The following is a 27,170-nucleotide window of genomic DNA, read 5'->3' as shown; positions in this document are numbered from 1 at the left end:
GCGTGTTATCAAGAACAATAACTGCATTTTCCTGAAGCCAAGGAAGAACATCTTGAAACCATTCCTCAAAGGTTTTGGCGCACATCTCCTCATGATAATCTCCACTTTTCTTGGATTTGAAAGTCCACAAACATCCTTCAACAAACCCTGCTTTGCTGCTAATGTGTGCGATAATCAGACATTTCCCTTTATCTGATGGCCCCTTGCTTCCGGTGGATAATCCGGACAGAAACGCCTGTTTTGAGGAATTTATAGTGTCATCTACCCAGATGTCTCATCCAAATAGTAAATGGGTCTGCCTTCATCTCTCAACCGTTTAATGGTTCGAAGATAACGCCGCCTCCATAAAATGATGTCATCCCTGTCTATTAGCATGCTATCATGCCCATGCCGGACATATTTGAAATTCATTTCTCTCAATAACTTATAAAATGTAGCTCTCCAAAAACTGCCCAGATCTGCATCTTTGTTCACGACTGTAAGCACTTTATTAATTGTTGGCAATTCGTTAAAAAAAAAAAAAAAAATAAATAAATTCGTGTACTTTCCTTCGTATCGCATTTCTATCAAAGTCATCAACACTTTCAGAAAGTTTCTGTCATAATTTTCCTTTCTTGGGAGACTTCAAAGAGCTGTTTTCGAAACAATGTTACGCATCAACTGCTCTGGATGTAACAGTTCCGTTTTATACACATTAAGCACCATGTGCTTCTCAGAAGAACTTAATGATTTCTTCTTTGCTCGCTTCTTTGGTGGACTCAGAACTGACACGTCGACCTCGTCGCTCAATCCGTGGATGACATAATGAGGACAGCCATATGTGATGCTAATGAAATAAGTAAATATATAAAATAAGAAACCATGCGATGCTATGGGATGCGCACATAAACAGTGAATGCGCAGTGTGACTACACACATGTATACTTGCTCTAATAATCAACAACTAGTCTTTCAAGCGTCTTTACAGATGAACTTAAGATATCATGAAGTCACTGCTGTGCAACACCCACTAACGAGCTCACACCTGCAACTGAGATGCCCACACTGGCTGAGCACCGCACCTACGAACCGCACAATGCATCGCTCATAAAGAACAAATGGTTGCACCCATTGCATTCGAACAAACTACAAAATTAAATTGAAACCTTTCTGAAACTTTTCTCGTTTACACCCCCACAAGTTTGTCGCTTACTGTATTTTGGATGAATATTTGGTAAAAGTTCTGCATCAGACGTGAGATTTTAATTTATTACTTCACTATTACTGACTCTATTGGGCAGAAAATTTGCAGACGTCATCAACACATAGTACTGAAGGCAATTATAAAATTATTTTGCTGTGCAACACACAGTTTAGGATATATGGCATGATAAATATAGAGTAACGCGAAAAAAACAACTTTTCCTCTCTTTTGCAGTGACAATAAATTTTAATGTAATGTAAAAAAAAGTGTCAGAAGGTAGTTCTTGGATCACTTTATCATGTTCAGGTGCCAAATTATAAAAAACACAACTTTCATTTTTTAATCTCTGATGCCCCTGCCTTGTACACCCCTTGACGGCAGCACTGTGGTCACACGCCTTGCCGTGTTTACAGTATGTCTCTTGTTTCGGTGAATGGAGTATAGTACATGTCTTTTGAGGAGTCCTACTGCAGAGTAAAGACCAGACAGCAATATCAAAGCAGGTCGAAGTCAGGACTGGAATTAGAATACATTATTTCCAATACTTTTTAATTTAATTTTAGAAAAAGGTGGACAGAGAACACCAAAAATTAAACACAGCTGGAGTAAAACTGGGAAATAACACAATAAATCAGGATGCATACACAGACGTTGTTGTTCTAGTAAGTGGTAGCAAAGAGGACTCACTGCTCATAATAAGTTCTTACTGAAATACTGCAAGGAAAGCCAAGTTACAAAAAAATGAGGAGAAAATGAGTATGCATTTGTGAGAAAGCTACCCAGTGATGGTGTTCCAACAACAGTTGATGGGGTCACTTTTAAAAGGTCAGATATAAGGGTGTTGTTTGTGTTGTTGCCCCAGATGATAATGAGACAAAATATTTTTCAGGATCTGTAAGCGGTTGGTCCTTAAGGTACGGCAGTACATGAGCACTGAGAAGTAGTTTAAACAGTTTTATTAACAAAGGATGATATAAAACATGCATGCTACACTCACCCATCATCACCGTCTGACATCCTAATTATGGTCGTATCGAAAGGCTCCATGGTGAGCTAAGAAAAGAGATGTATTCGCGCCCAAGGCCATGCTAGTTAATATGGCACGCTGCAGACGACGGCCAGTGGCTTATTCCCTGTGTCACACTGCAGCCAGATGCACCTGTACTGACCAAGCAAATTGTCAGCATTCCCGATAGGTCGGCTGGCGAGCTCGTATTACGTACCGTACTGCTGCGTGCAACCTGTAGACCCTTACATCACTCTCCCCAGAGAAAAAGAGCAACCATATGTGGCTCAAAATGACCTCCTGGGCGTTATGAATCTATTTCACCATTTGTAGCATCAGAAGGCATTGCAACATGTATTTCATTTGCAGACACAGTAACGTTCGGTACAGAGGAGCATACCTTCAGGATGACAATTTCATACATGAAAAATGCTGTTGACAAAAGACAAATTAATAATAGCAATACAAACACAATACTGACAATCAAGTATGCATTAACATTATTTGATGAATTGAAGGACTTAATTCTATTTGCTGCTTCAATGAAATTTAACTCATTATTGGAAGAAATCAAATTTTCATGGATATCCTTAAGTAAATTATTGTCTTCAGAAAAACTTGATAAGGAATGCTTTCCATATGTTAATATGTATGAATCATTGTAATAAACAGATAACATTCTCATTAATGGCAAATGTCCAGTTCATTGAAATGCAGTTGGCAATACACTAGGCATATCAAATAGTTCCCACGATAGATCACAATGTGTGGCATTCAAGATTAATCCACTATTATTCAGTTTGAGTATAAAGGGTAGCTCAGGTGTATCATAATTTTTACATGTAAATGTGAAATCGAGGGAGGAGTTAAATGAGAAAATTATACCTTCAGAATATTGTTTAAGAAATGGATGATAAAGATTTAAAATTCTAGGGCAACCATCTCTTGGGGGATGATTCATAAAGAATTCTTTCTCACAGCTGTACACTCTATTGTCTAAGAATACTACTGATTCAGGGCAAATTCACTTATGACTATGTCTACACATATGCAAATCATTTTCATTTAGGGGCGCAAAATATCTTTGATCCTTGCTGATCAGTAGATAATTATTCAGTATGTACTTTTCATGAATACCTGCCTGTCTCCATTTCACAGGGTAAGTATAAATCTTATACATTTCAAAATTATGCTTTGATCTACCTATGGATATAGAAACAATAACAGTTTATTCATCTCCAATCATTAAAGAGTGTGTGGTGGTTAACTTATAGTAATCGTATAAATTGTAAGGGTTAACAGGGTAAATCATAGTATAGGTTGCATCTAGCTTTAGCTCAATTGATTGTAGGATCTGTAAAAATTGTCCTGGATGTAGTAGTATGCTGCTCGAACAATCATTTGAACTACTTTCTAAGGCTGTTCTTACGTTAAGGGCATCAGTTCTAGCATTTGATAAACTATCAGTAATCCTTAACAAAAGAGTATTTAAATCTAAGCATGCACTCACAGCATTTAATCCTTGGACTAGTCCTTGAAATTTGCGTTTGTTTCATTACGTGGAAATGTGAGATAAATTGCTTTACAATCTGTTTAATGAAAACTCTGTGGTTAGTAATAGTTCTTTGCATATTCTTTAATATGATAATTTCATTAGAGAGGTTAGTTGAATCTGTAATGGACTGTTGTTCAAGGGCAAATATTTTGCCTTTAACTTCCAGTAGATCTTGACTAGTTAAAGTACCAAATACAGTATGAAGGATACTCCCTCCAAAATCAAACAAGGCACATTTACGCCTAATTAAAGTTTTGTGTAGCAAAAGCTTTAAAAACAGTAAATCTCTTGTTCGTAATTAGCAAATGTAGACTCTACCTGCATTTTGGCTGTGATCCAGTTATTATATGAAGATGTATCCATTTCCAAAATCGTAATCATTACCATTAACAGAATGAATTAGATCGATTTGCTTCTTTACAGAATTGAACTGTTGCTGGATTTCACTCAGACTGTACTTGAGTAAAAGTTTTGCATTACTTGTTTAAACTACCATGTCCGATCATGGTTCAAACAAAAAACCTGTACTCTGTGGTACTATTACTACAGCATTAGTAGAATACGCTATCATAGCAAGCATTAGAATAAAAATGAAAATGGTTAATTAGTTCCAAACACTAGAGTTAACAATGAACATAAAATAAATGAGTTTATTGTGGTAACCTGTGGAATAAAATGTTTAGTTTCACTTGTGCACTCGTGCAATAGCTTCCATACGAAATTTTCACAACACATTCACATAAGCACATGGCGGAAATAATCACACGCATTGCACTCTCACACACTACACATGTTTACGCAGAGTTTAGGGGTGTCTGGAACAGGATCGCTCGGGCGTGGTAATGCCTCGGCCTCGAAGTCTGGACTGCGACCTCGCGATTCTTGTTTCCTGGGTTTGAGAACAGCAGGTCTGCCTCTCGGTCAGTCCTCGTCGTCTTGTGATACTACAGGAAGTCTACTCAGAAATGGCTTTACATGATTGACATGAACGAAAATTGAACGGTCAGTTGGAGCTTAAGAGTGACTGGTGACAACATGTCCAAGATTGGATATCGTCCTTTCCAAAACTTCTTAAACTTTTTGACTTGACTCTTCTTTAACACCATGTTGCTCAGGTACACAAGATCTCCAACTCGATACTGTGGCACTGCCGCTTGGTGGTCATGTTGTCTTGCTTGCTGAAGAAAGGATTGATGATTTCGTTGTTTCACTTCCCTTCCTTTAGCTTGAGTGCTATATCCCTTACATGTTCATTGCTGATTCTGGCAGTTGATCGTGCAAAGTCCAAGGGTGAATGCATTCTTCTTCCATAGATGATCTCATATGGACTTGGCCAGTTAAGCTAGCTGTGCATTTTGGCATTGTAACACTTACCAAGTATGGTGAACAGACATCCCAATTGTCGTGTTTGCTGCTCACATAATGGCTAACTATTTTAAAAATGTTCTGTGGACTCATTCAACTCTTCCATTTCCTTCAGGGTATGCTGGTGTAGTCCTTAACTGAGTTATTTGCATGAGCTTACAAGCCTGTTTAGGTAAGTCACTCATGAAATTCGTTCCTTGATCCCTAATTATACTTAATGGTGCTCCAAACTTAAAAATCCATTCTTTTACGTAAAACTTTAGCTATAGTCTCAGTGCTCGGATCAGGTATTGGTATCATGAGGAAGTATCTAGAGAAATGATCTAACATTGTCAATATGTATTTGTTTCCATCTTTAGTCTTAGGCAACGGTCCTACAACATCCAGTCCTACTCTTTCAAATGGTTCACTCATCTCTGGCAGTTTTTGCAATGGTGCTCCACTTTTTCCTACATTATTCCGTCTGTTACAGGAACCACATTGTGAAACAAACTCGAAAACTTCAGCTTTGCAGCTTGGCCACCAAAACATTTGAGCTATTTTAATTTTTGTTGCTTTTTTACCACAATGTCCTGATAATAAAGAATTGTGTTGTTCTCTCATGATTTGCTCTTTCATACTTTCTGGAATAACTAGGTGGTTTCCCTTGCTAGTGATTTTGTACAATAATCCATCTATTTTGGCAAAACGTTGATCATTTTTCCATAATTTGCATTGTGGATCTTCTTCTTGAGCTGCCTTTAACTCTTCTTCTCGACTTATTGTAACACAGACATTGACTTTTTGACTCATTGCATCAGCATTCACATGTTGTTCACCAAGTCGGTGAATAACTTTAAATTGGTACTCACTCAGTCTTAATGCCCATCTTGTTAATCTGGAACTTGGATTCTTTAAGCTCAATAACCATTGAAGTGCGGCTTGATCTTTAATAACTGTAAATTCTCTTCCTGTTAAGAAACATTTGTTATTTGTTATACCAAAAACCAAAGCACAAAGATCCTTCTCAGTAGTAGTATAATTACATTATGCTTTGTTTAATTGTCTGGAAGCAAATGAGATTGGATGTTCATGACCATCAACTTCTTGAGACAAGATTACACCTATGACAAAATTGGATGCATGTGTTGAAAGAATAAAAGGTTTACTGAAATCTGGATGGGCTAACACTGGGGCTGTGGTTAGAGCGGTTTTAAGTTCTTCCATTGCCTTTTTGCACTCTGTTGACCAATTAAATGTGACTCCTTTCTTCAATAGCTGTGTCATTGGATGTGCTATATTCAGATAACTGGCTATAAATTGTCTGTAGAAATTTGACAATCCCAAGAATGATTGTAGTTCTTTGAAATTCTGTGGTTCACGAAAATTCTTTACATGTTCAATTAATTTTGGATCAGGTCAAACACCTTCACTGGTTATAACATGACCAAAATAGTTAACTTTACTTTGTGCAAAATGACATTTATGTATTGGTTAAGACAGGTTTGCACTTCTTATATGCTCAAAAACAGCTTGTAGTCTCTCAGTATGCTGCTTCATATTTTCACCAAAAATTATTACATCATCAAGGTAAACAAGTGCTTGTGTTAGGGTGAGCCCTCGTAGAACAGAATCCATCAGGCATTGAAATGTAGCTAGAGCATTACGAAGTCCAAATGGCATACGAAGATACTTGTATACTCCTGTTGCTTTTACAAGTAAAGTTTTTGCTTGATCATCTGGATGCACTGTTAACTGGTGATAACCACTTGTTAAATCACACACTGAAAAAATTCGACATCTGCCCAAGTAATCCAAGGTTTCCACTAAATTTGGTAAGGGGTAAATGTCGGGTGTGGTCACAGCATTCAAAGATCGGTAATCAGCACAAAAACGGAACTGTGGTTCTCCAGAAATTGATTTCTTCTTTACAATTACAACTGGCGAACACCACGGTGGGTCTGAAGGATCTCTTGGTTTTATAATTCCAGCTTCTAATTGTTCTTTAACCATGTCTTCTGCCAACTCTCTTTGACTAAATGGTATTTGGTAAGGTTTCTGTGAGAATGGGGCTGTGCATCCCCTGTATGAATACGATGCTGAACTAAATGAGTGACAGGTAAATTTGCACATTCTTGGAATAAATCTGCATACTCCAATAAAACAGGCGCAAAAACAATCTTCTGTTCATCATCTGTCAAATGTTCTATCTTCTTCCAAATCTTGCGCTTCAGTTCACTATTAACTTCGTCTCCTCATTGCAATTTTGCGGTTACTAAAATCTGTGTTTATAACTGCAGCATTTATTACCTCATCTGGAATCTGTATTATGTCACTTTTATATACGCTTGACACTTCAGCAATTTCATACCTCATGGCAAAACACCATCCTCATTGCTCATATTTGTTGTTGTAACCTGGACTTTTGTGACATTCTGTCTCATCATTGTAGCAACAGCTGCACTTCTAGCAACATAACAATGCATTGTATCCAGTAACTCACTTTTCTCAGATTGCTCAATTAATAACAAACTTCTTTCCTTGCATTGGGGTGACTTAACTTCAATGTAGATTGTCTTTCCTGCTCCCTTGGGAATTTGCTGAGGCCGATCAATTTGAACATTGACTCAGATGGTTTGAACTGATGCATCATTTGGGCAGTCCATTCCCACAACATCAGTATTGCTGCTCCTTTGAGTACGATCTGAAGAACAATTTCCTAGGTTGTAGTAGCTACGGCCTAGTCTGATCTTTCTTTCTGCGACAAATATCTCTGCCTCGTTAGCAGACAAGAAATCAAATCAAAGTACACCGAAGTAACACATTTCTTTATTTATAACCACTTGCACCCTTGCTGTGTACTTATCTTTATTTTTGCCTTTGTCTTTGCCTTGGCCAAGAATTAATTCTACGTCAACTTCTCCACAATTACGTAGCTTTCCTCCATTTAACCCTTGCACTTTTAATAGCAGAGGTTTCAATTTATTCTGTTTATCTATGCCACACCACATTAATGAGGTCTCTGTTCCTGTGTCAATAAGTAGTTTGATGTTTCTCCTGTGATATACAGCACCTATCACGAAGTCATTTTTGGTCTGATGTTCGCTGGAACTAACAGGAATCACTGTCTCTGGCAAGGGGCGGACAGAGTGGTGGCCTGTACGTCCCCGTACTCATTTAAAGATCTGGCTGATTGTCTCTTGTTCGCATTACCTTTCTTCTTGTTGCGACAATCTCTCGAAGCATGACCCCACATCCTACAATGATAGCATATTCGATTCTCTTTACAATCCTTACACTTGTGACCCAGCTTATTGCATCTGTAGCATTGTACTGTTGTGTTGAAAACTCTGCGTTCTTGTTTCTGCACCTCATTCAGTCATCTTAGTTCTTCAATGAAACCAACAGCTGATTCTACTGCTTTCTTAAATGTTTTACATCATGCCAGTTGAACAGCTTTGCTTACTTCCTCTCCATGCAACCCATGAATGAATGTGTCCAAGGCTCTCTGGTCGGCTTCGAACAACTGAATGCAATTTTAATTTTCATCTTCTACTAATTTGTACATTTGAGTGTTGATGTTTTGAATTCTGTCTGCAAACTGCTCGATAGATTCATCTCATCACATTCGCAAACTGTGAAGCTGCTCTCTGTAAAATCTGATCATGTTTTTACACTTAAACCTCTGAACAACAATTGTTCTAAACTCATTGTAATCTTCTGTTTTCACGCAAGTAGGCTCCGCGCTAATGAAATCTTGTGCTGCTCCCTGAATTCTTAATTTGGCAACCACTCGCTTATTGGAATCTGTGCAGGATCCTAACAGGGCGGCACCTTCAAGTTTACGAAAAAACGCTGTAACATCATCTTTGGGTTTCCTGCTAAACACTGGTACTGGTGGCAATAATAAAAAAAAAATCTTTATTGTAATTGTACCTGTACTGTATGAACTATCATTTGACAAGTCTTTTGAAATGTTACACTCACTTCTTTCTGCTTTTAACTGCCGAATCTCTTCTTGCAATTCATTAAACACAGTTTGTAGATCGACAACGTTACTCTGACTGGATTGTGACATTTCATCTGAATTAATGCCAATGAGTCACTCAAATGTAAAATAAAAATCCATCACTGCCTTTCTAGTCAAACTGGAGTAGACCAACCTGAATTCCTGTGTTGGATGTCCCCGCATAGTCGGAAGATGTTCATGCTGCTGCTGCTGCTCGAAGTTCACATTGTGCTGCACCTCTTCAGGGCTGTAAATTTTCCATAAGTATCCCCATGCTGACACCACTTCTATAATGGGGTTGTTTGTTGTTGTTGTCCCAGATGATAATTAGAAGAAATATTTGTCAGGATTTGTATGCGGTGAGTCCTTCAGGTACGGCAATATGTCAACACCAAGAAGTAGTTTAAAAGTTTTATTAACAAAGGCTGATTATAAAACAACCATGCTACGTGCACCCATCATCACTGTGTCTCACATCCTAATTAATGTCGTATCGAATGGCTCCATGGTAAACTAAGAAAAGAGACCTATTGGCGCCCAAGGCCATGCTAGTTAATATGGCGCGCTGCAGATGACAGCCAGTGGCTTATTCCCTGTGTCACACTGCGGCCGGATGCACCTGTACTGACCAAGCAAATTTTCAGCATTCCAGATACGTCGGCTGGCGAGTGCGTGTTACGTACCGTACGGCTGTGTGCAATCTGTAGACCCTTACACAGACATATTTACATATTTGGGAAGCATTTCTAGTGAGCAGAATGGATTGGAAACTTAAATAAAGGCAAGGATTGCAGAGGCAAATAGAGCATATTTTGGGTTATGGGGTATGCTGTGCAGTAGAGCAGTTTTAAAATCAGACGATACCAGAGTGTAATTCTCCTGGTAGCTCTATATGGGTCTGAAACACTTACATTAAGAAAACAGTTGAGCAAAAACTGCTAGCTTTGAGAGAAAAATATTAAAGAAAATACTTGGCCCCAAGAGGGACACCCAGTCACAGGAATGGGGGATATTAAAAAACCAGAGACTGGCAGACCTACACTCACAAGTTGATATAGGAAGAAGGATGAAGAATAGAAGATGGGCAGGTGGGCAGAACACCTAATTAGGATGAAAGTGGGAAGACTACTACAAGTAGCACTCTCAGGATCCATGGAAGGCAGAAGGGGCCAAAGGAGGCCAGGGACAAGATTAATTAATTAATTTTGTCTGGCTCACTGGCCCGGTGAAACTCTTCCAATTGGGCACCACTTTGGCAACTTGCATGCACCTAACCAATCCCAGTTATCCTACATGGGAAAGGGGACCAACAGTTTAACATGGAATCTGAACCACATGCCACTTCTCGTGAGACCTCACATCATTGCAGATGAAAGGTAGGCTGAAAGGCTGACTGAGAAATACAAGGCCCAAGTGGGATTCAAACTCGTGATCTCTTGGTTTGTAGTCAAGCACTTCATTGCTAGACCATCAGTGCGACAGGTTCAAGAGGGAAAGGTGATATCAACAGGAATATAGAGGTGATGGGCCTGTGAAAAGAAGAATAGATCACAAAAGCCAGGAACAGAAATGATTGGTGGAAGGAAGTAAAGAACACATATGGCCCCCAAGGCTGAAGTGTCAGTTAAGGAGGAGGAGGAGGAGAAGAAGTAGTTTATTATTTTTTTGTTAGTATATTATGTTAATGGGGGGTGGGATGTTTTTGATGGTACAAAGCTGGATGAGCTATGTTTTTTGAAAGTTTAAAGCTATACCATTTGTGCAAAACTGTTCTATGAAACAATGTTTTGATCATCTGGAAACAGGGCTAACTCTGCCCACTGGGTCATATAAAAGACAGATCATTAAGAGAAAACAAGAAAAGTAGTGGATTAGTGAACAAACCCTGTGAAACTTCCATTGTAATTTCTCCCCATGCAGAGTGTGAGGCACCCTTTTGTATAACTGTAACTGTGCATTCTCTTCTTCATATAAGAACAAAACTGGGCATTCACCTAACTATTTATTCCTTAAGAACTTAACTTCTTTGATTGAATACAATGAATGACATAACCAAATTTTGTTTCTCTCAAAATAAGCAAATATTTGTTTGTTCGTGTAAAATTTTATTAGTTTGGATGCTACTGGCACAACTGAGATAGGTGATTTTGGTTGGCAGTGAAAGCAGTGACATTGTGATTTCCTCTTCTACATATTTTGTAATAACCTTACTGAACTGAGGGTAGTTTTCTGTTTTGGAATACCAAGTTTGGTTATATATTTGTAAATGCAATTGAAAGTAATTGGAGAGCACAAAACTGAGAAAATAACTGTTTTTGAACAAGCAAATGCATATTCTGCTGATACCAATGGCTACATAACGCAATAATAGATTATAAGGTTTATAATTTAAAGCAGCAACCAGCCACATGGGTGATTTAAAAAAAAGTTCATTTCAATCAAACAAGTACCTGTTTTACACTTATTACAACTCTTTTTTCAGGTAATGAATGAAAGTAAAATGAACTACAAGACAGCTCTATTGGTGATTTCTTTACTGTCCGACAAATTTAGCTGCATTAAAACAGCATCCTCAGGTGAAAACAGTGTCACATTAATGCACCAAGAAACTCCCACACTCAGATAGCTTTTTCTGATTTCCTTGCTTCCCTTCTGGGGCCTCATTTTATACTAGTTGTTGGTTTTGTGCAATGAATTCATTATGTTTTTGTGCTCTACATTTTAACATTAACCCATTTTCATACATGCACTATGTGAGTGCTGTTAAACTCACTGGAGACAGTGTGGACACACATCATTCTATGTTTTGTGGCAACACACATGCTCAATATTTACCAGACGTAGCCCAGCTTCACATAAGTAACAAAAACAGTTACATTTGTAAACCATGCTTATGGCTGCTTCTGACAGTACTACAGCCATGGTTCTCACTGTGTCTACTTGTGACAACATAATGGCAAATATAGAGAATTTTCAATGTATACTGATACCCCACCACATGCTACGGTTGCTTTGCAGTAGCTAGCAACTAGAAGATATTGGAAGGGGGGTTCACTGATCTGTTTCAAAGTCTTTCAACCAATGTTCATTGATAGACAAGATATTGCAATTGATTCTTTCCAGGCAGTACTGAAGTTCATTAAATTGTCTCGAAGTGATAGTACATTAATACGAAGAAAAATAATATCATTATTGCCACAGAACTGTACTTTGATTTCACCTGATCTAAAAAGTATTCTTATTATTTTCACTGAGTGTTTTTTGTTACTAATTGTTCCAGTTTGTTTTGACCAAACATAGTTTTGGCTTATCCCATACTGGGAGTTTCTCTGCTATTTTTTAGAATTCTGGGAATGTTACACTGTTTTACTCCATTGCCCTATTTTGTTTCTCACCATATTGGTTATTTCCTTGATAAGCGCAAAATTCTCACTCACCCTTTTGAATGCGTTTTGTGTTTATCTAACAAATCTAATGCTTACACCAATTATCAGAATGCAGATTCACGCATAGAGCATAAGTGCAAAAGCAAGCACTGCAAAAGAAGTTCTACAGTTAAAAGTTTTATTCAAATGGAAGAGAGATAAACAACTGGAACAATTTCCAGGGATATTATTGATTCAGCTCCTTCTTGAAATTAATAATAATAATAATAATAATAATAATAATAATAATAATGTATGACACACACACACACACACACACACACACACACAAAACACCATGCAACAAGAAGTTCAGGAATTTATGGAAAGTAAAATGTGTGGTGTGTCACCAATCATTCATTCACATATTGTGTTTTGTTGTCTCCAGCATATGGCTCATGAATAATTACAGTATCTGTATTAAGCAATTTTGTGAATTCATGTAATATGATGTGCACAATAGATGTTGTTGCAACCATATATTATTATGAGTAATTTTCTGGGATATGGTAATCATCATTTACACACTATGAAGACCACAACTGTTGCAATCCAAGCAACAAGGACAGTCCATAGTTGTTGCCTGCTCTCTCAATAGGCTTAATGGCTAAGCATGGTGTAAATGGCTCAGCAGAAATCATTATGACTCATCATGAGCAAGCTACAGAATTCTCATAATCAGAAATAGAACTACAAAAAAGTTGAAGCAATATGATCGTGAAATATCATGCCACTTCCACTCATTGAAGAAGGCCTGCACTTTTTCTCTGGAATGACGGCTTGCGTCATGCACGCACGTTAATTTACTTCCCCCGCCCTGAATCTGTTAATAGGAGAAGGCTGCAGACGGCTATGGCTGCCAGATGTCTTTGTGGCTTATCTTAGAAGTATTAGCGTTAAGCTGGTATCAACGTTTCTGACGCTTATCACTCTCACCACCCTCGAACGAAGTCAATAAGTGTGTTACGTCGCAGTGTTACAGACTTCGTGTGACAGTGCCAATAAAAGAACTGACATTTTAAGTTTATCCGACACAACAGTGTTATGCTCTTTTATATTATGAGAGATCTGTTGCATATTTGTTGTGAGACGAGCCAAGTGAGTGGGGGCAAGTCAAAGTGAATATCTGATTTTGTGAATTCTGTATGGTGCTGAAATCATGTCGGTGCACCATTATGTACAAAATGGACTCGGCCCTCCTCAGCCGCCTCCAAGAAGACGACACTCATCAGTAAGCAGGCAGCGAGAACTTGCATTGTCCAGGATATCACAAAGACGATCTGTGTGTTTGCCATTACCCGAGACGGTAAATAATTTTCCATTTCATGCTAGGTGGGGTACGTCATTTATTTAAGCCAGTGTCTTATGCTGAATTACCACCGTGCTCATTGTCACGTGGTATTAATTATAAAGGATGGCCTCAACAAAACCATTACGTAACAGCATCTTACTGAACTTGAGAAAAAAAAGTACACTATCGGTCAAAACTAATTTAGGGGTGGTCGACAGGCGCCAATATAACGGTATATAATGTAACCAACTGTCCACATTCTCAGTTCTAGTTTCGTACAGGATTTGAGGGTGATACACTGTTCCCCTCATTGACTCATTTTCCGTCAGTATAGAGAGGCACATCTCACACCTGAACATCTCTTAACAAAGAAAATATATGTAAAAATACTGACGAAATAAAAATACTTTGTGGACTTATACATTTTTTGAAATTGACTTTTTCACAAGCGCCAACGGCCAGTAATTTAGCTCGACTAAAAAAAAATTCGCAGAAACAATAGCCCAGCTTTGTTTTCCTTAATATTCCGTCGTATAGAAACTATGTGTCAACCAAAGATTGCTCCCAATACAATCGTGACCTCACTTTCGCGTTGCAGGTGCTTTGGAGAAACGTCATTGCATGGATGTCGAATTTGACAAGCTTCTGCAGGAAAGTGATTGCATGTGTCTGTTTGCGTGTCTATTAAGCCCCAAGAAAGTGAGCATTTCGGGGAGCATCAAGTATCCCAAATTTTTGTCTTCGGGCTGTCACATAACAGCACAGCAGACGGTTGTCATTACGACATGGTAGGCAACATTCTCCTCGTGAAGTAACCATTAAATCCTTCCCCTAAAGGAGGAAGGAGGAAAAGTGTACTGTATTAGATTTACTATCGATGCCATACGAAGGTGATTGTAATAGATTGATGGCAACGACAAATGAATATGGATACTTTTCAGCAGTCGGGCTAGACGGGCATGTAAGTAAGGTTACAATGATAATCATAAAATAACTGACAACTATATTGAATGTCGTAGAGATGCCAACATTTTTACGTGTAATTAACTATTAATATAAGTACTCAACTTCGTAAATTATAATCCGTTCATCGTTCGCCCTGAAGTATTGCAGTCTCAAACCCTGAAATAGGTAGAAACAAATTACGTTATGTTGTCATATAGACTCGATTACGTTGTATTTATTTTCATAACATGGTTTAATAAGTTATGTAAATTTTAAGACGTCTACATAGAAGCACTTCTCACTAAAACTGTATTATGTGGTCACATTAGGAAAACTATCGTGTACATGTCATGCAGTGAAACTGCTTAGCTCAAAAACTGATGTACAGGACATAGTGAAAGGGTCATATCACTACTTGTCTGACCTCCTATACATCAGACTACATTACAGATCATGCCGTCACGACTGTCAAGATTTCAGGTGGAGAGGGTGGTTGAATATCACAGTCTCGCTAAATGTTTACATTCAGAAGTTTGTTTTACAGTGACAATTCTTTATCGCTGTACAATGATCCTTAATTAGTTACTAATACCAAAAACTGCTTGACCACTTTATTCCAGTGCCTGCAAGTTAATTACACTGATAACTAAAGATGAATTAAGACACACTGTTGGATAAACAAGAATTATACAGAGCTAAATACATTTTTATTGCATATCCTTTTGAAAATATGTTGTTGCATTTGATCTGCCAGATATCATTCCAAAATTAGTCTGGGCAAAAATAAAGTTGACAGTGGTTAGAGTACATTGCACTTCAGTAATAATATTTACTAGGTGCTAAAATAAACTGATAATATTGCTTGAAGGACTTACATTTTTGGATTGACTAATAGTTTATTGTGCATGAAAACGAATGAAAGTGTGAGCACTGGAAATCAATAATTGTGAAAGTTACAGTAAGTTTTCATATATTGTGCTCTTGTTGGTGATAAGTCCAACAGTGTGGTGCACTTAATGTGACAGTATCTGTTGTATTTATTTTGACTCTGAAATTAAACAAAATTAGTAGTTGAGACTGAAGGTTGATTGTGTGCTGATGTGATAATCGAGTGATGCCTGTAGTTTCACTTAGTGCCATTCTGTTTCAATTGGAAGCCCTCCTCTGATGAGTAATTGATGAGATTCCAATATTGAACTGAAATAAATATGATACTGAATATGATGTGGCTAAAGATAGGAAATAAAACTACTGTGGCCATATAATCTACTCCTATTCATACCAGAGCAATAAGTTGCAAATAGTGATAATTTTTATGGATGGGCTGTGTAATTTGTGTGCCATTTTCAAATTATGATATGATAAATAGAAAACCTGGAGGAATAGAAGGTATTTTGATGATAATGTTTAATAATAGTGATGTAAATAATTTCAAGGATGTACATTATTGCAACATAATTGAAAAGGTATACACTACAGAGAGAAATTGCAGTTGCGACCCATGGAACAAGCAAATAACTACCAAACAAAAAAAATACAACAATATGTATGTCATCCTTGATGCATATATTTGCAGTATAAATCCTATATGTGTAGAATCACTGGAGCTTGTTTCTTCAGCATGTAATAGATAAAAATATCTAAATTAAATTGCCATTGATCTGGTGTTGAGGCCAGAGTGGGTTGATACATCATCCCTCATGTGTGAATAACAACAACAACCCACGTCCATTAGAATATGCTTACTGTACTTGTCCCTTCATCCCCTTAACAGCTATTTGTACCCCCCCTCACACTTCCTCCCATTATCAAATTGATGTCTCAGAGTTTGCAGTACAACTTGACAAAAAGAAGGGTCTTTTTGTCAAGTTGTGCTGCAAATTTTATTTTTCCCCATTTCTGTTCCTCCTAATTAGTTATTGGCTCTTGGACCTACCTATCTAATCTTCAACATTCTTCTGATGCACTACAGCTCAAAAGCTATTTTCTTGTCCGAACTACTTATCATACACATTTCACTTCTGTGCATGCTCACACTGCCAACAGAGACTTTATTTTAAGTTAAGAAATGCCCTTTCTTCATAGACACTTTTTTTGCCATTTCTGCTTTACATTTTATATCCTCTCTACTTCGGCAATCGGTTATTTTAATGCCCAGCTAGAAAAACTCGTCTGCTACTTTTATTTCTCATTTCCTAGTCTAATCCCCAAGGTGTGATTTCATTAAACAGCATTCCATTACCCTTCTTGTACTTTTGTTAGTGTTGATCTTCTTTAAATAATTTAAGTATTTTGCAACTGTAACTTACTAAAGTGAGTGCGTTTTGCTTCTGTTGTACATCTTGCACACCAGGGAGAGTGATTTTATCATGGCTGGCATTTCCTTTTTTAAATTCTCGAGTCTACTTAACTGATGATGGGTATGCTCCAACCTGTAGACTGCCAGTTTTATTTTTCCTGACAGTGACATACTCCTTAGTAGTAGCCACCCTGAGATCAGACTGGGACACTATTTATCTCCAGAATATTTTATCTATGATGATGCCATCATCATTTAACCACATGGTAGAGCTTAAAGCGCCTAGAAAAATAACAGCTGTAGTTTCCCCCATGCTTTCACCCATTCACAGCTCCAGCAGAGTTAAGACCATGTTGGCTGATGGTACCATGCCAGACCAGTCGTCCAGACAATTGTCCCTTCAGCTGCTGAAAATGACGTCTTTCCAGGCCTCTTTTCAGGTACCCCTCCATTGTGGTTGCACCTATGATATGGCTATTTGTATAGTTTAGGTATGTGAGCCACCCTACCTCATAAAGTTGTTTGTTTTTTCCTCATAAATCATTATTCCAAAAAATATATTTTATACTTCATCCTTTATATTCCTGTTTCTTGGTAGATTTGAGTGGCCACATTTCAGCAAAAATCAGTCAACAGACTGGGACGAGAGGTCATTTCCATATAGTGACTGGAAAAAAAAAAAAACCTGAAGGTGAGGAAGTGGAAAAAATGAAATTTCATGAGTTGAGAGGGTATGTGATGTTTCAGAGACAGCAAAATTGAGTTAAATTTACAAAAACCTGGCTAGCTTGAGCCCATGTATTTTTATGATGATACATCGACTTACTTGGTTGTGAAGTGTATTATACAGGTTCTCATGAGGTGAGCTGGCCCACCACCATTGTAACTGGTCCTTGATATCCTGGAATCTGAGATCTGAACAGAGATGACAACCAAGTGGGCCCCACACGTTCTATTGGGGACAGATGTGAGGATTATTGTGTTGAAAAATGACACCACAATACTGTCACTCATGATGCAGGAGGTACATGATGTACCGGTGTGCCGTCAAAGTTCCCTCAATCACTACCAGCTGTGACCTGAAGTCATGCACTGTCTCCCCACACCATGAAGTAATGTGTAAGACCACTGTACCTCTCTATAACATAGGAAGGGTGAAACCTCTCCCCAGGTCACTGTCATGCTTGCTGATAATGGTCGCAAGGGGTAGTTCAGAACTGCTAGTAATATATAACCACAGTGTGATGGCATTCATCAGTAGTGTGTGGTGCATGATCACCACAATGATAAAGTCACAGTTACGTGTTCTGGTGGTAACAGCAGTCTACATGTGTCCAGCTCTTTCGTCCAGCTGCTTCTAGACTGACCAGTAGTGGGAGATGACAGAATTTTGCAGGGAGTCCATTACTTATTCTGGAAAGGCAGACGAAGATATGAAGGGATTACAATGTGCTTGGTGCACAGTGCTAATACTGCAGTTCCTCCTTGCTGTGGTCAGATGTTGTCAATCAAGTCTTGACAGCTAGTATGTCTGCCCTCATGTTTGGGTGCAGCCCAACATCAGGCCATTGTCACATCAGAATTTTTCGTAAATGCGGATATGTAAGATTTGGCCAGCTGACCAACTGGAGGACTGCAATGAGGCCCCCTTCAGCCTTTTGTAAGGTACTGATAATGCTGTCTCTGTAGATTATGTGACATCTACATGGTCTTCACAGTAATCAATCAACATTTGATGCTTTCCTTGTCCCTTACCTACTCTACCAGGACTGATACCAACACCAGACATGAACAACATCATTGCCAGGATCCCAATTCTTCTGGAAAACCTAGAATTCTCAGGGCCTTACATTTTAACTGGAAAATCTGAAGAATTTCTCAAATTTCATAAAATCTCAAGGAATTTGTGTTTTTATGAACCGTAGACCTTGCCGTTGGTGGGGAGGCTTGCATGCCTCAGCGATACAGATAGCCGTACCGTAGGTGCAACTACAGCGGAGGGGCATCTGTTGAGAGGCCAGACAAATGTGTGGTTCCTGAAGAGGAGCAACAGTCTGGATGATTGACTGATCTGGCCTTGTAACACTAACCAAAACGGCCTTGCTGTGTGGGTACTGTGAACGGCTGAAAGCAAGGGGAAACTACAGCCGTAATTTTTCCCGAGGGCATACAGCTTTACTGTATGGTTAAATGATGATGGCGTCCTCTTAGGTAACATAGTCCCCCATTCGGATCTCCGGGCGGGGACTACTCAAGAGGACGCCGTTATCAGAAGAAAGAAAACTGGCGTTCTACGGATCGGAGTGTGTAAAGTCAGATCCCTTAAACAAGCAGGTATGGTAGAAAATTTAAAAAGGGAAATGGATAGGTTAAAGTTAGATATAGTGGGTATTAGCGAAGTTCGGCGGCGGGAGGAACAAGACTTTTGGTCACGTGAATACAGGGTTATAAATACAAAATCAAATAGGGGTAATGTGGGAGTAGGTTTAATAATGAATAAACAAATAGGAGTGCGGGTAAGCTACTACAAACACCATAGTGAATGCATTATTGTGGCCAAGATAGACACGAAGCCCACGCCTACCACAGTAGTACAAGTTTATATGCCAACTAGCTCTGCAGATGACGAAGAAGTTGAAGAAATGTATGATGAGATAAAAGAAATTATTCAGATAGTGAAGGGAGATGAAAATTTAATAGTTATGTGTGAATGGAATTCGACAGTAGGAAAAGGAAGAGAAGGAAACATAGTAGGTGAATATGGATTGGGGCTAAGAAATGAAAGAGGAAGTCGCCTGGTAGAATTTTGCACGGAACATAACTTAATCATAGCTAACACTTGGTTCAAGAATCGTAAAAGAAGGTTTTATACATGGAAGAAGCCTGGATATACTGACAGGTTTCAGATAGATTATATAATGATAAGACAGCGATTTAGGAACCAGGTTTTAAATTGTAAGACATTTCCAGGGGCAGATGTGGACTCTGACCAAAATCTATTGGTTATGAACTGTAGATTAAAACTGAAGAAACTGCAAAACGGTGGCAATTTAAGGAGATGGGATCTGGATATCATGACTAAACCACAGGTTGTACAGAGTTTCAGGGAGAGCATAAGGGAAAGGAATACAGTAGAAGAACAATGGGTAGCTCTGAGGGATGAAGTAGTGAAGGCAGCAGAGGATCAAGTAGGTAGAAAGACGAGGGCTAGCAGAAACCCTTGGGTGACAGAAGAAATATTGAATTTAATTGATGAAAGGAGAAAATATAAAAATGCAGTAAATGAAGCAGGCAAAAAGGAATACAAATGTCTCAAAAATGAGATCGACAGGAAGTGCAGAATGGCTAAGCAGGCATGGCTAGAGGGCAAATGTAAGGATGTAGAGGCTTATCTCACTAGGGGTAAGATAGATACTGCCTACAGGAAAATTAAAGAGACCTTTCAGAAAAGAGAACCACTTGCATGAATATCAAGAACTCAGATGGAAACACAGTTCTAAGCAAAGAAGGGAGAGAAGAAAGGTGGAAGGACTAGATAGAGGGTCTATACAATGGCGATGTACTTGAGGACAATATTATGGAAATGGAAGAGGATGCAGATGAAGATGAAATGGGAGACCTGATATTGCGTGAGTAGACAGCATTCCATTAGAACTGCTGACAGCCTTGGGAGAGCCAGTCCTGACAAAACTCTACCATCTGGTGAGCAAAATGTATGAGACAGGCGAAATACCCTCAGAGTTCAAGAAGAATGTAATAATTCTAATCCCAAAGAAAGCAGGTGTTGACAGATGTGAAAATTACTGAACTATCAGTTTAATAAGTCACGGCCACAAAATACTAACGCGAATTCCTTACAGATGAATGGAAAAACTGGTAGAAGCCGACCTTGGGGAAGATCAGTTTAGATTCCGTAGAAATATTGGAATATGTGAGGCAATACTGACCATACGACTTATCTTAGAAGCTAGCTTAATAAAAGGCAAACCTACGTTTATAGCATTTGTAGACTTAGAGAAAGCTTTTGACAATGTTGACTGGAAAACTCTCTTTCAAATTCTGAAGGTGGCAGGGGTAAAATACAGGGAACGAAAGGCTATTTACAATTTGTACATAAACCAGATGGCAGTTATAAGAGTCGAGGGGCACGAAAGGGAAGCAGTGGTTGGGAAGGGAGTGAGACAGGGTTGTAGCCTCTCCCCGATGTTATTCAATCTGTATATTGAGCAAGAAGTAAAGGAAACAAAAGAAAAATTCAGAGTAGGTATTAAAATCCATGGAGAAGAAATAAAAACGCTGAGGTTCGCCAATGACATTTTAATTCTGTCGGAGACAGCAAAGGACTTGGAAGAGCAGTTGAAGGGAATGGATAGTGTCTTGAAAGGAGGGTATAAGATGAACATCAACAAAAGCAAAACGAGGATAATGGAATGTAGTCGAATTAAGTCGGGTGATGCTGCGGGAATTAGATTAGGAAATGAGACACTTAAAGTAGTAAAAGAGTTTTGCTATTTGGGGAGCAAAATAACTGATGATGGTCGAAGTAGAGAGGATATAAAATGTAGACTGGCAATGTCAAGGGAAGCATTTCTGAAGAAGAGAAATGTGTTAACATCGAGTATAGATTTAAATGTCAGGAGGTCGTTTCTGAAAGTATTTGTATGGGGTGTAGCCATGTATGGAAGTGAAACATGGACGGTAAATAGTTTGGACAAGAAGAGAATAGAAGCTTTCGAAATGTGGTGCTACAGAAGAATGCTGAAGATTAGATGGTTAGATCACATAACTAATGAGGGGGTATCGAATAGAATTGGGGAGAAGAGGAGTGCCCCATTCTGCTATCTCACGTTGTCCAGTGATTATTGAGGTTACTGATATGGAATACCTGGCAGTAGGTGACAGCACAATGTACTTAACATGAAAAACATATTTTTTAGGGGTGTCCGGATACTTCTGATCACACAGTGTACATAACTGTTCCATTAATGTACTGTGCAAAGTATCTGTGTTTTGAGAATTTTTGCAACGAAGCTTCACTGTGGCAGTATTCATACCGATAACGTTGTTTTAGAAGTTGTTTGCTTTAAGACCCATCATGATGGTTTTGCAGTTAAATGGTTATCAGCTAGTTGCCCTCTTTCTATTTTCTGGCAGATCATCCAAATTTAACCTGTTTATTGGAAAATATTGTAAAAGATTTATTAATTTAAACGTGGACAACATTTACAAATTACTCCATTTTTTACTTCAAATAAGCAATAGTAATTTTTGGTCACCTGAATAAGATAATAACTTTCAAGGTTTCATGTCAAGTCTAGACCATGGTAAAAACTCCAAACTTACTTTGGAGATAAGAAAATATAGGAAGCTCTGTATTAAAAACTGATCCTAGTAACATATTTAAATTTCGTTTTGCATTTTAAATGTACTGAGGAGAGTGTGATAGTTTAGATTCTGGGCTGCAATTCAGTAGGAAGGAGACTCGAACTGATGTTCATTCAGATTTTGACCCACAGATTTAGAGTTCTCACAATATCTCTACATTAAGGTGAATCTTGGGATAGTTCTCTCAATTCTGTCCAATTCAACCTTGTGCTCCAAGTGGATGAACTCATTTACAAGATCTTAAAGCTTGCTCTCCCTTCAGTCCTTTTTATCCTTTTTTGCACTCCATAATTTACTATTGGGTAGGTACTAATGGATTGTATTTTTTCAATGTCATGCCTGAAACTGCTGTAATTTTTTTCATTGAAATAGTCTTAGTTTTTCTGTTGAACATGCCTTAGATTTTTTATTGAGGAGCAACTGAGTGTTAGTCATTATAGTCAGGAATTTTTTTATATGAAAATTATTTTTTCCTCACTTAGAACAATTAAAAATCCAGATGGGAATATCAACAATGTAGGAGAAGACAGATTGCTACTTAATGTAAAGAGGACACGTCAAGTTTCAGACAGGCACAATTAAGACAGCCTTTCTGCAACTTGGCGTGTCTTCTTTACAGTAAGTAGCAACCTGCCTTTTCCTACATTGTTGAAATTAAAAGAGTCAGTAGTTCAGCATTCAAACTGACTGGGTTGCAATGGTAAAAGTCAAACATCAGTCAAGGACTGACTTTATTGCTCGTATGACTCATTTTGGAATTTAGCCATCATCAGATACCCAGCAGCATTTACTGCATGTAGATATGGCGTTTCATGTTGTATAAGAAACAAAAATTCGCATTGCTTCACATGCAACATGAAATGCCACATGTAGATGCAGTAATTGCTCCAGTATATCTGCTGATGAATAAATTCCTAAATGTTTCATAGGAGCAATAAAGTCATTCATTGCCTAATGTTTGACTTTTACCACTGCTGACATAGTCAGCCTGAATGCAGAACTACTGATTACTGTAATAGTGATCGCCCGTCTCCTGCATGAGTTTGTCACCTTTGTTGTTGAAATTAAAAACATTCTCAAAAATCTTGGAATTCCTGAGACTGATATCCTGCCAGTATTAATGTTTTTTAGGCTTAAATTCTACTCAATAGTGAATGTACAGATATGTACGCACATATAAGCACCACTGTAATTTGAAGCAATTGATTTTTATATATTTTAATTGTATCAAATATTTCATTAAAGCATCTCAGTGCATGACGGAAGTAATTTGAGGTACTCATACCTAGTCATTATGCACATTCAGAGAAAATCATAATGAACTGAATTCTTTTTCTTATCACTGCTATCCATTTCCTTCTACTCTACTCTACTCTACTCTTACTCTTACTCCTGAACATGACTTCTCTGTTTTCTCTCAAATTTTAGCTGACAAACAATAAAGAGTTTTTTTCCACTCCTGTTAAGAAAGCATAAATCACAAACAATGCAGTAGTCTTGGTAAGCTGCACACTGAATGTATACCAGTAGCGAAAACCATCTGTCCCAGAAACAAAATAGTGTTGTTGTGTGTGCTTAGTGATGTGACTAGATACTGACCACTTGATACAGCACATAACAAGTGATTACTGGTCTCCCAGGCAGTATATAGTGAAGTGAATGGTGTGACCAATGTTTCACACCGATTCTGCTTCGTGCGGCCTGAGGTGGTGGCCGTCATTGTAGCAATGTGCAGCATCTCTGAGGTGCTATTTATACTAAATCCTATTCCCCAAAATCAGCATGTATGGCTGATGATGACCACGTATGGCTGATGATGACCACAATTGTGCTGTTGCCTCTGTGGAAGGCTGGGAAGTGTAGCTGTGTTCTTTGCCATGGGTTTGAGAAGCATGACGGTGCTGGACTGGCCAACTCCAGTTGACTACTGGGAGCAAGGGCAGTGGAGTTGGCAGTTCATCAGAGGCAGTGCTGCACTGGTACAGCTGAGTGGTGGGTGATGGGAGTTGTGCCGCATCCATAGGCTTCCACACAATGACCTGCTTGTTTACTTACTTATAATTAGGTAGGCCTAATGGGAGTGCAAGTTGTACCAGTGAGTGGGGATTGCAGAGTTAAGGCTAGTGGTGTGGGAGGTGGTTGCTGGTGTGTCAGGTCCATGGGTTGGTGCTGATAGTGACTGCAGTTGTGGCCAAAACTAGTATTCAGTGGCAGTTCATGAGCTTGTGACCAGCTGCAACTTCATGGACACTGGAAATCTAGCAGGGTTTGATGCCTGTGCACTTGCAGTATGTTGGCTGGACTGGCCCTGTTGATGGGGGTGGACCAGTACATGCCAAGGAAGCTGTGGAGTGCTTCATTGGTCAGCATCATCAGGAAAGCCTTACACATTTTAGCTTTAAACGCTCACAGCATTTGCTCGGCTTCTGTATTGGAGACCAGTTGGAACTAGGCACTGGTCATATGCTCAATGCTGTTGTGACAGAAGGCTTTGAACTGCAGTGGTGTGAACTGTGAGCCATTGTCAGACACCAGTGTGTGTGATGTTCCTTCGAATGTGAAGATTGCAGAGGGGGTACGGGTATTAGCATGGGTGTTCACTGACATTTGTGATGCAAAAGGAAAGTGGGAGACAGCATTCACCATCAGCAAATGCCTATCTCCCTGAAGTGGCCTGGCAAAATTCTGGTACAACTGGGTGATGGGAGTTCTGATCTGGGATGACCATGGACAGAAATGTTGAGTCTGAGTCACTTTTTTGATAAAGCAGGTGCAGCAGGAGTGGTAATCATGTTCAGTTTCTGCATCAGTACTGGGCCAGTATAGATGCCATTGGGCTAACACTTTCACGTGTGTGTAAGGCATGATGTAGCTGGATGATGCAGGGGCAGAAAATGACAACCCAGCAGAATTGTCAGTGGATAATGTTAAGATGGTGTATGTGAATCTTAGTCTGTGTCACATTGCAGAATTGTTATTAAATGCTGAATCTGCTTTTTGAAAGTGCTCCAGACATACTAACTGTACCACTTTACAAAACTTTGCAGAGAACAGGCTTGTGGGCCGCTGCTGTAGCTACCTTGGGTGCTGCTCTCGATGGGAATTCAAGGTTTCATGCAAGTGCTGTTAGATTGCAAAGCAAACTGTTCCCTGTGTTGAGGACAGTAGAAAGGCTGGACTTTTGCGTTGACATGTTGGATGGTGAGATGGAAGTGGCTTTCATTGTTCTACCCATTTAAAAAACCATGCCCATCAGTGAAGTCACTGTGCTATCCTTTCTAGGAACTTAGACTGATGCCTAAAAATTTATTTTAAAGTTTTGTAGTCAGGTAACAGGTAAAATTTGCTTTCCACTCAAATATATTTGATCTTCTTTACACTGTAAATTATTTCTAAGACTTTCTGCTGAACTTGGGAACAGTTTAATTGCACCACTGTTAATATGTGGTGGCATAGGCAATTGGTCTTCAGAGCCATCTGACAATTTGTGGGATAAAACTGCCACAATCCCTTGCTGTAAACCGAGCGAGGTGGCGCAGTGGTTAGACACTGGACTCGCATCCGGGAGGACGACGGTTCAATCCCGCGTCCGGCCATCCTGATTTAGGTTTTTCGTGATTTCCCTAAATCACTCCAGGCAAATGCCGGGACGGTTCCTCTGAAAGGGCACAGCCGACTTCCTTCCCCATCCTTCCCTAATCCGATGAGACCGATGACCACGCTGTCTGGTCTCCTTCCCCAAACCAACCAACCAACCTTGCTGTAACGAGTCAGTTGCGCCTGTCAACTGCAGGCCTAGTGCATAAGGCTCTGGACTATTTTGAGGTAATCTTTAAGGCATTGAAAAGCTTGTTGACAGGAAGCTGACTATGCAGATTTTATGCCCTCTTTGCACATTTGATTCAGTGGATGCACAATTCGCTCTATTTGGGAAATAAAATTTGCATAATAAGTTATCTTGCCGAGGAATGGCTGCAATTGTATGAGGTTAGCAGGCACTGACATATTTATTATTTCAGCTGCACGGTTGTATATGAGCGCAACACTTGCAATACTGAGGGTGTGCCCTCATATGTTTAATGCTGGGGTGAAAAAGCTGTGCTTGTCTAATTGACAGTGTAAGCAGCTTTCCAAGGGCCTTTTGCAAAAGGATTAAAGGTTCCTGCAATGTTTGTTGTGCCTCACTCTTGTTACAATGATATTGTCTAAATAGTTAATGTAGTGTGGAGTGCCATGAATCAAGTCTTGTAAGTATTTATGGAATATGGAGACAGCCTTGCAATTTCAAAAGATAAAACAGTTATACTGGTACAAGTTGAACGTCATATTTAAGACCAGCAACCATTTTGATGTGGTATCTAATGAAAGTTGTAGATATAATTTTTTTAAATCGATTTTAAAAAAGTATTGTGCTCTGCCTAGTTTTGTTAACATCCTCTGAGCAAGACATAGGATAGAGATCAGTTTCGGACTGAGCGTTGTTAGCTGCCTTGAAGTTATTGCAAATGCATAAAGACTTGTTATGTTGTTTTAGCATCAACCATTGACGGTTGAGACTGATGAAATGACTCCTAGTTCATGAGGCCATGAGAGATCAGCCTGAGCAGCATCTCGTACAGCAAACAGTAGTGGGTGAGCTCTGCAAAATTAGGTACCACTGATGGATTTACAGAAGTATGAGCAGTAAAAGTAGTTGCATAACCTAGCAATGCTTCAAAAATCTTTGTA

At 38.9% G+C, this 27,170-nt stretch overlaps 1 protein-coding gene across 6 annotated transcripts in view; it reads left to right on the top strand.

Annotated features, from left to right (window-relative positions):
* The first annotated feature begins 13,384 nt into the window (after positions 1-13,384).
* LOC124615286 (E3 ubiquitin-protein ligase Nedd-4) overlaps positions 13,385-27,170 on the top strand; it is a 211,034-nt gene continuing 197,248 nt past the window's right edge. For 3 of the 6 annotated variants that reach the window (XM_047143053.1, XM_047143055.1, XM_047143052.1), the window contains exon 1: positions 13,385-13,828. In XM_047143053.1, the coding sequence (XP_046999009.1) occupies positions 13,682-13,828 (147 nt within the window). In that variant the 5' untranslated portion in view covers positions 13,385-13,681. Of the gene's footprint in view, positions 13,829-14,396; positions 14,775-27,170 lie in introns of those variants that run through there. The other 3 variants (XM_047143056.1, XM_047143057.1, XM_047143054.1) reach the window with 3 other exon arrangements.

The sequence above is a fragment of the Schistocerca americana genome, chromosome 5 (assembly GCF_021461395.2).
Source record: "Schistocerca americana isolate TAMUIC-IGC-003095 chromosome 5, iqSchAmer2.1, whole genome shotgun sequence".
Lineage (NCBI taxonomy): Eukaryota > Metazoa > Arthropoda > Insecta > Orthoptera > Acrididae > Schistocerca > Schistocerca americana.
This window is presented reverse-complemented; position numbering and strand designations above follow the sequence as displayed.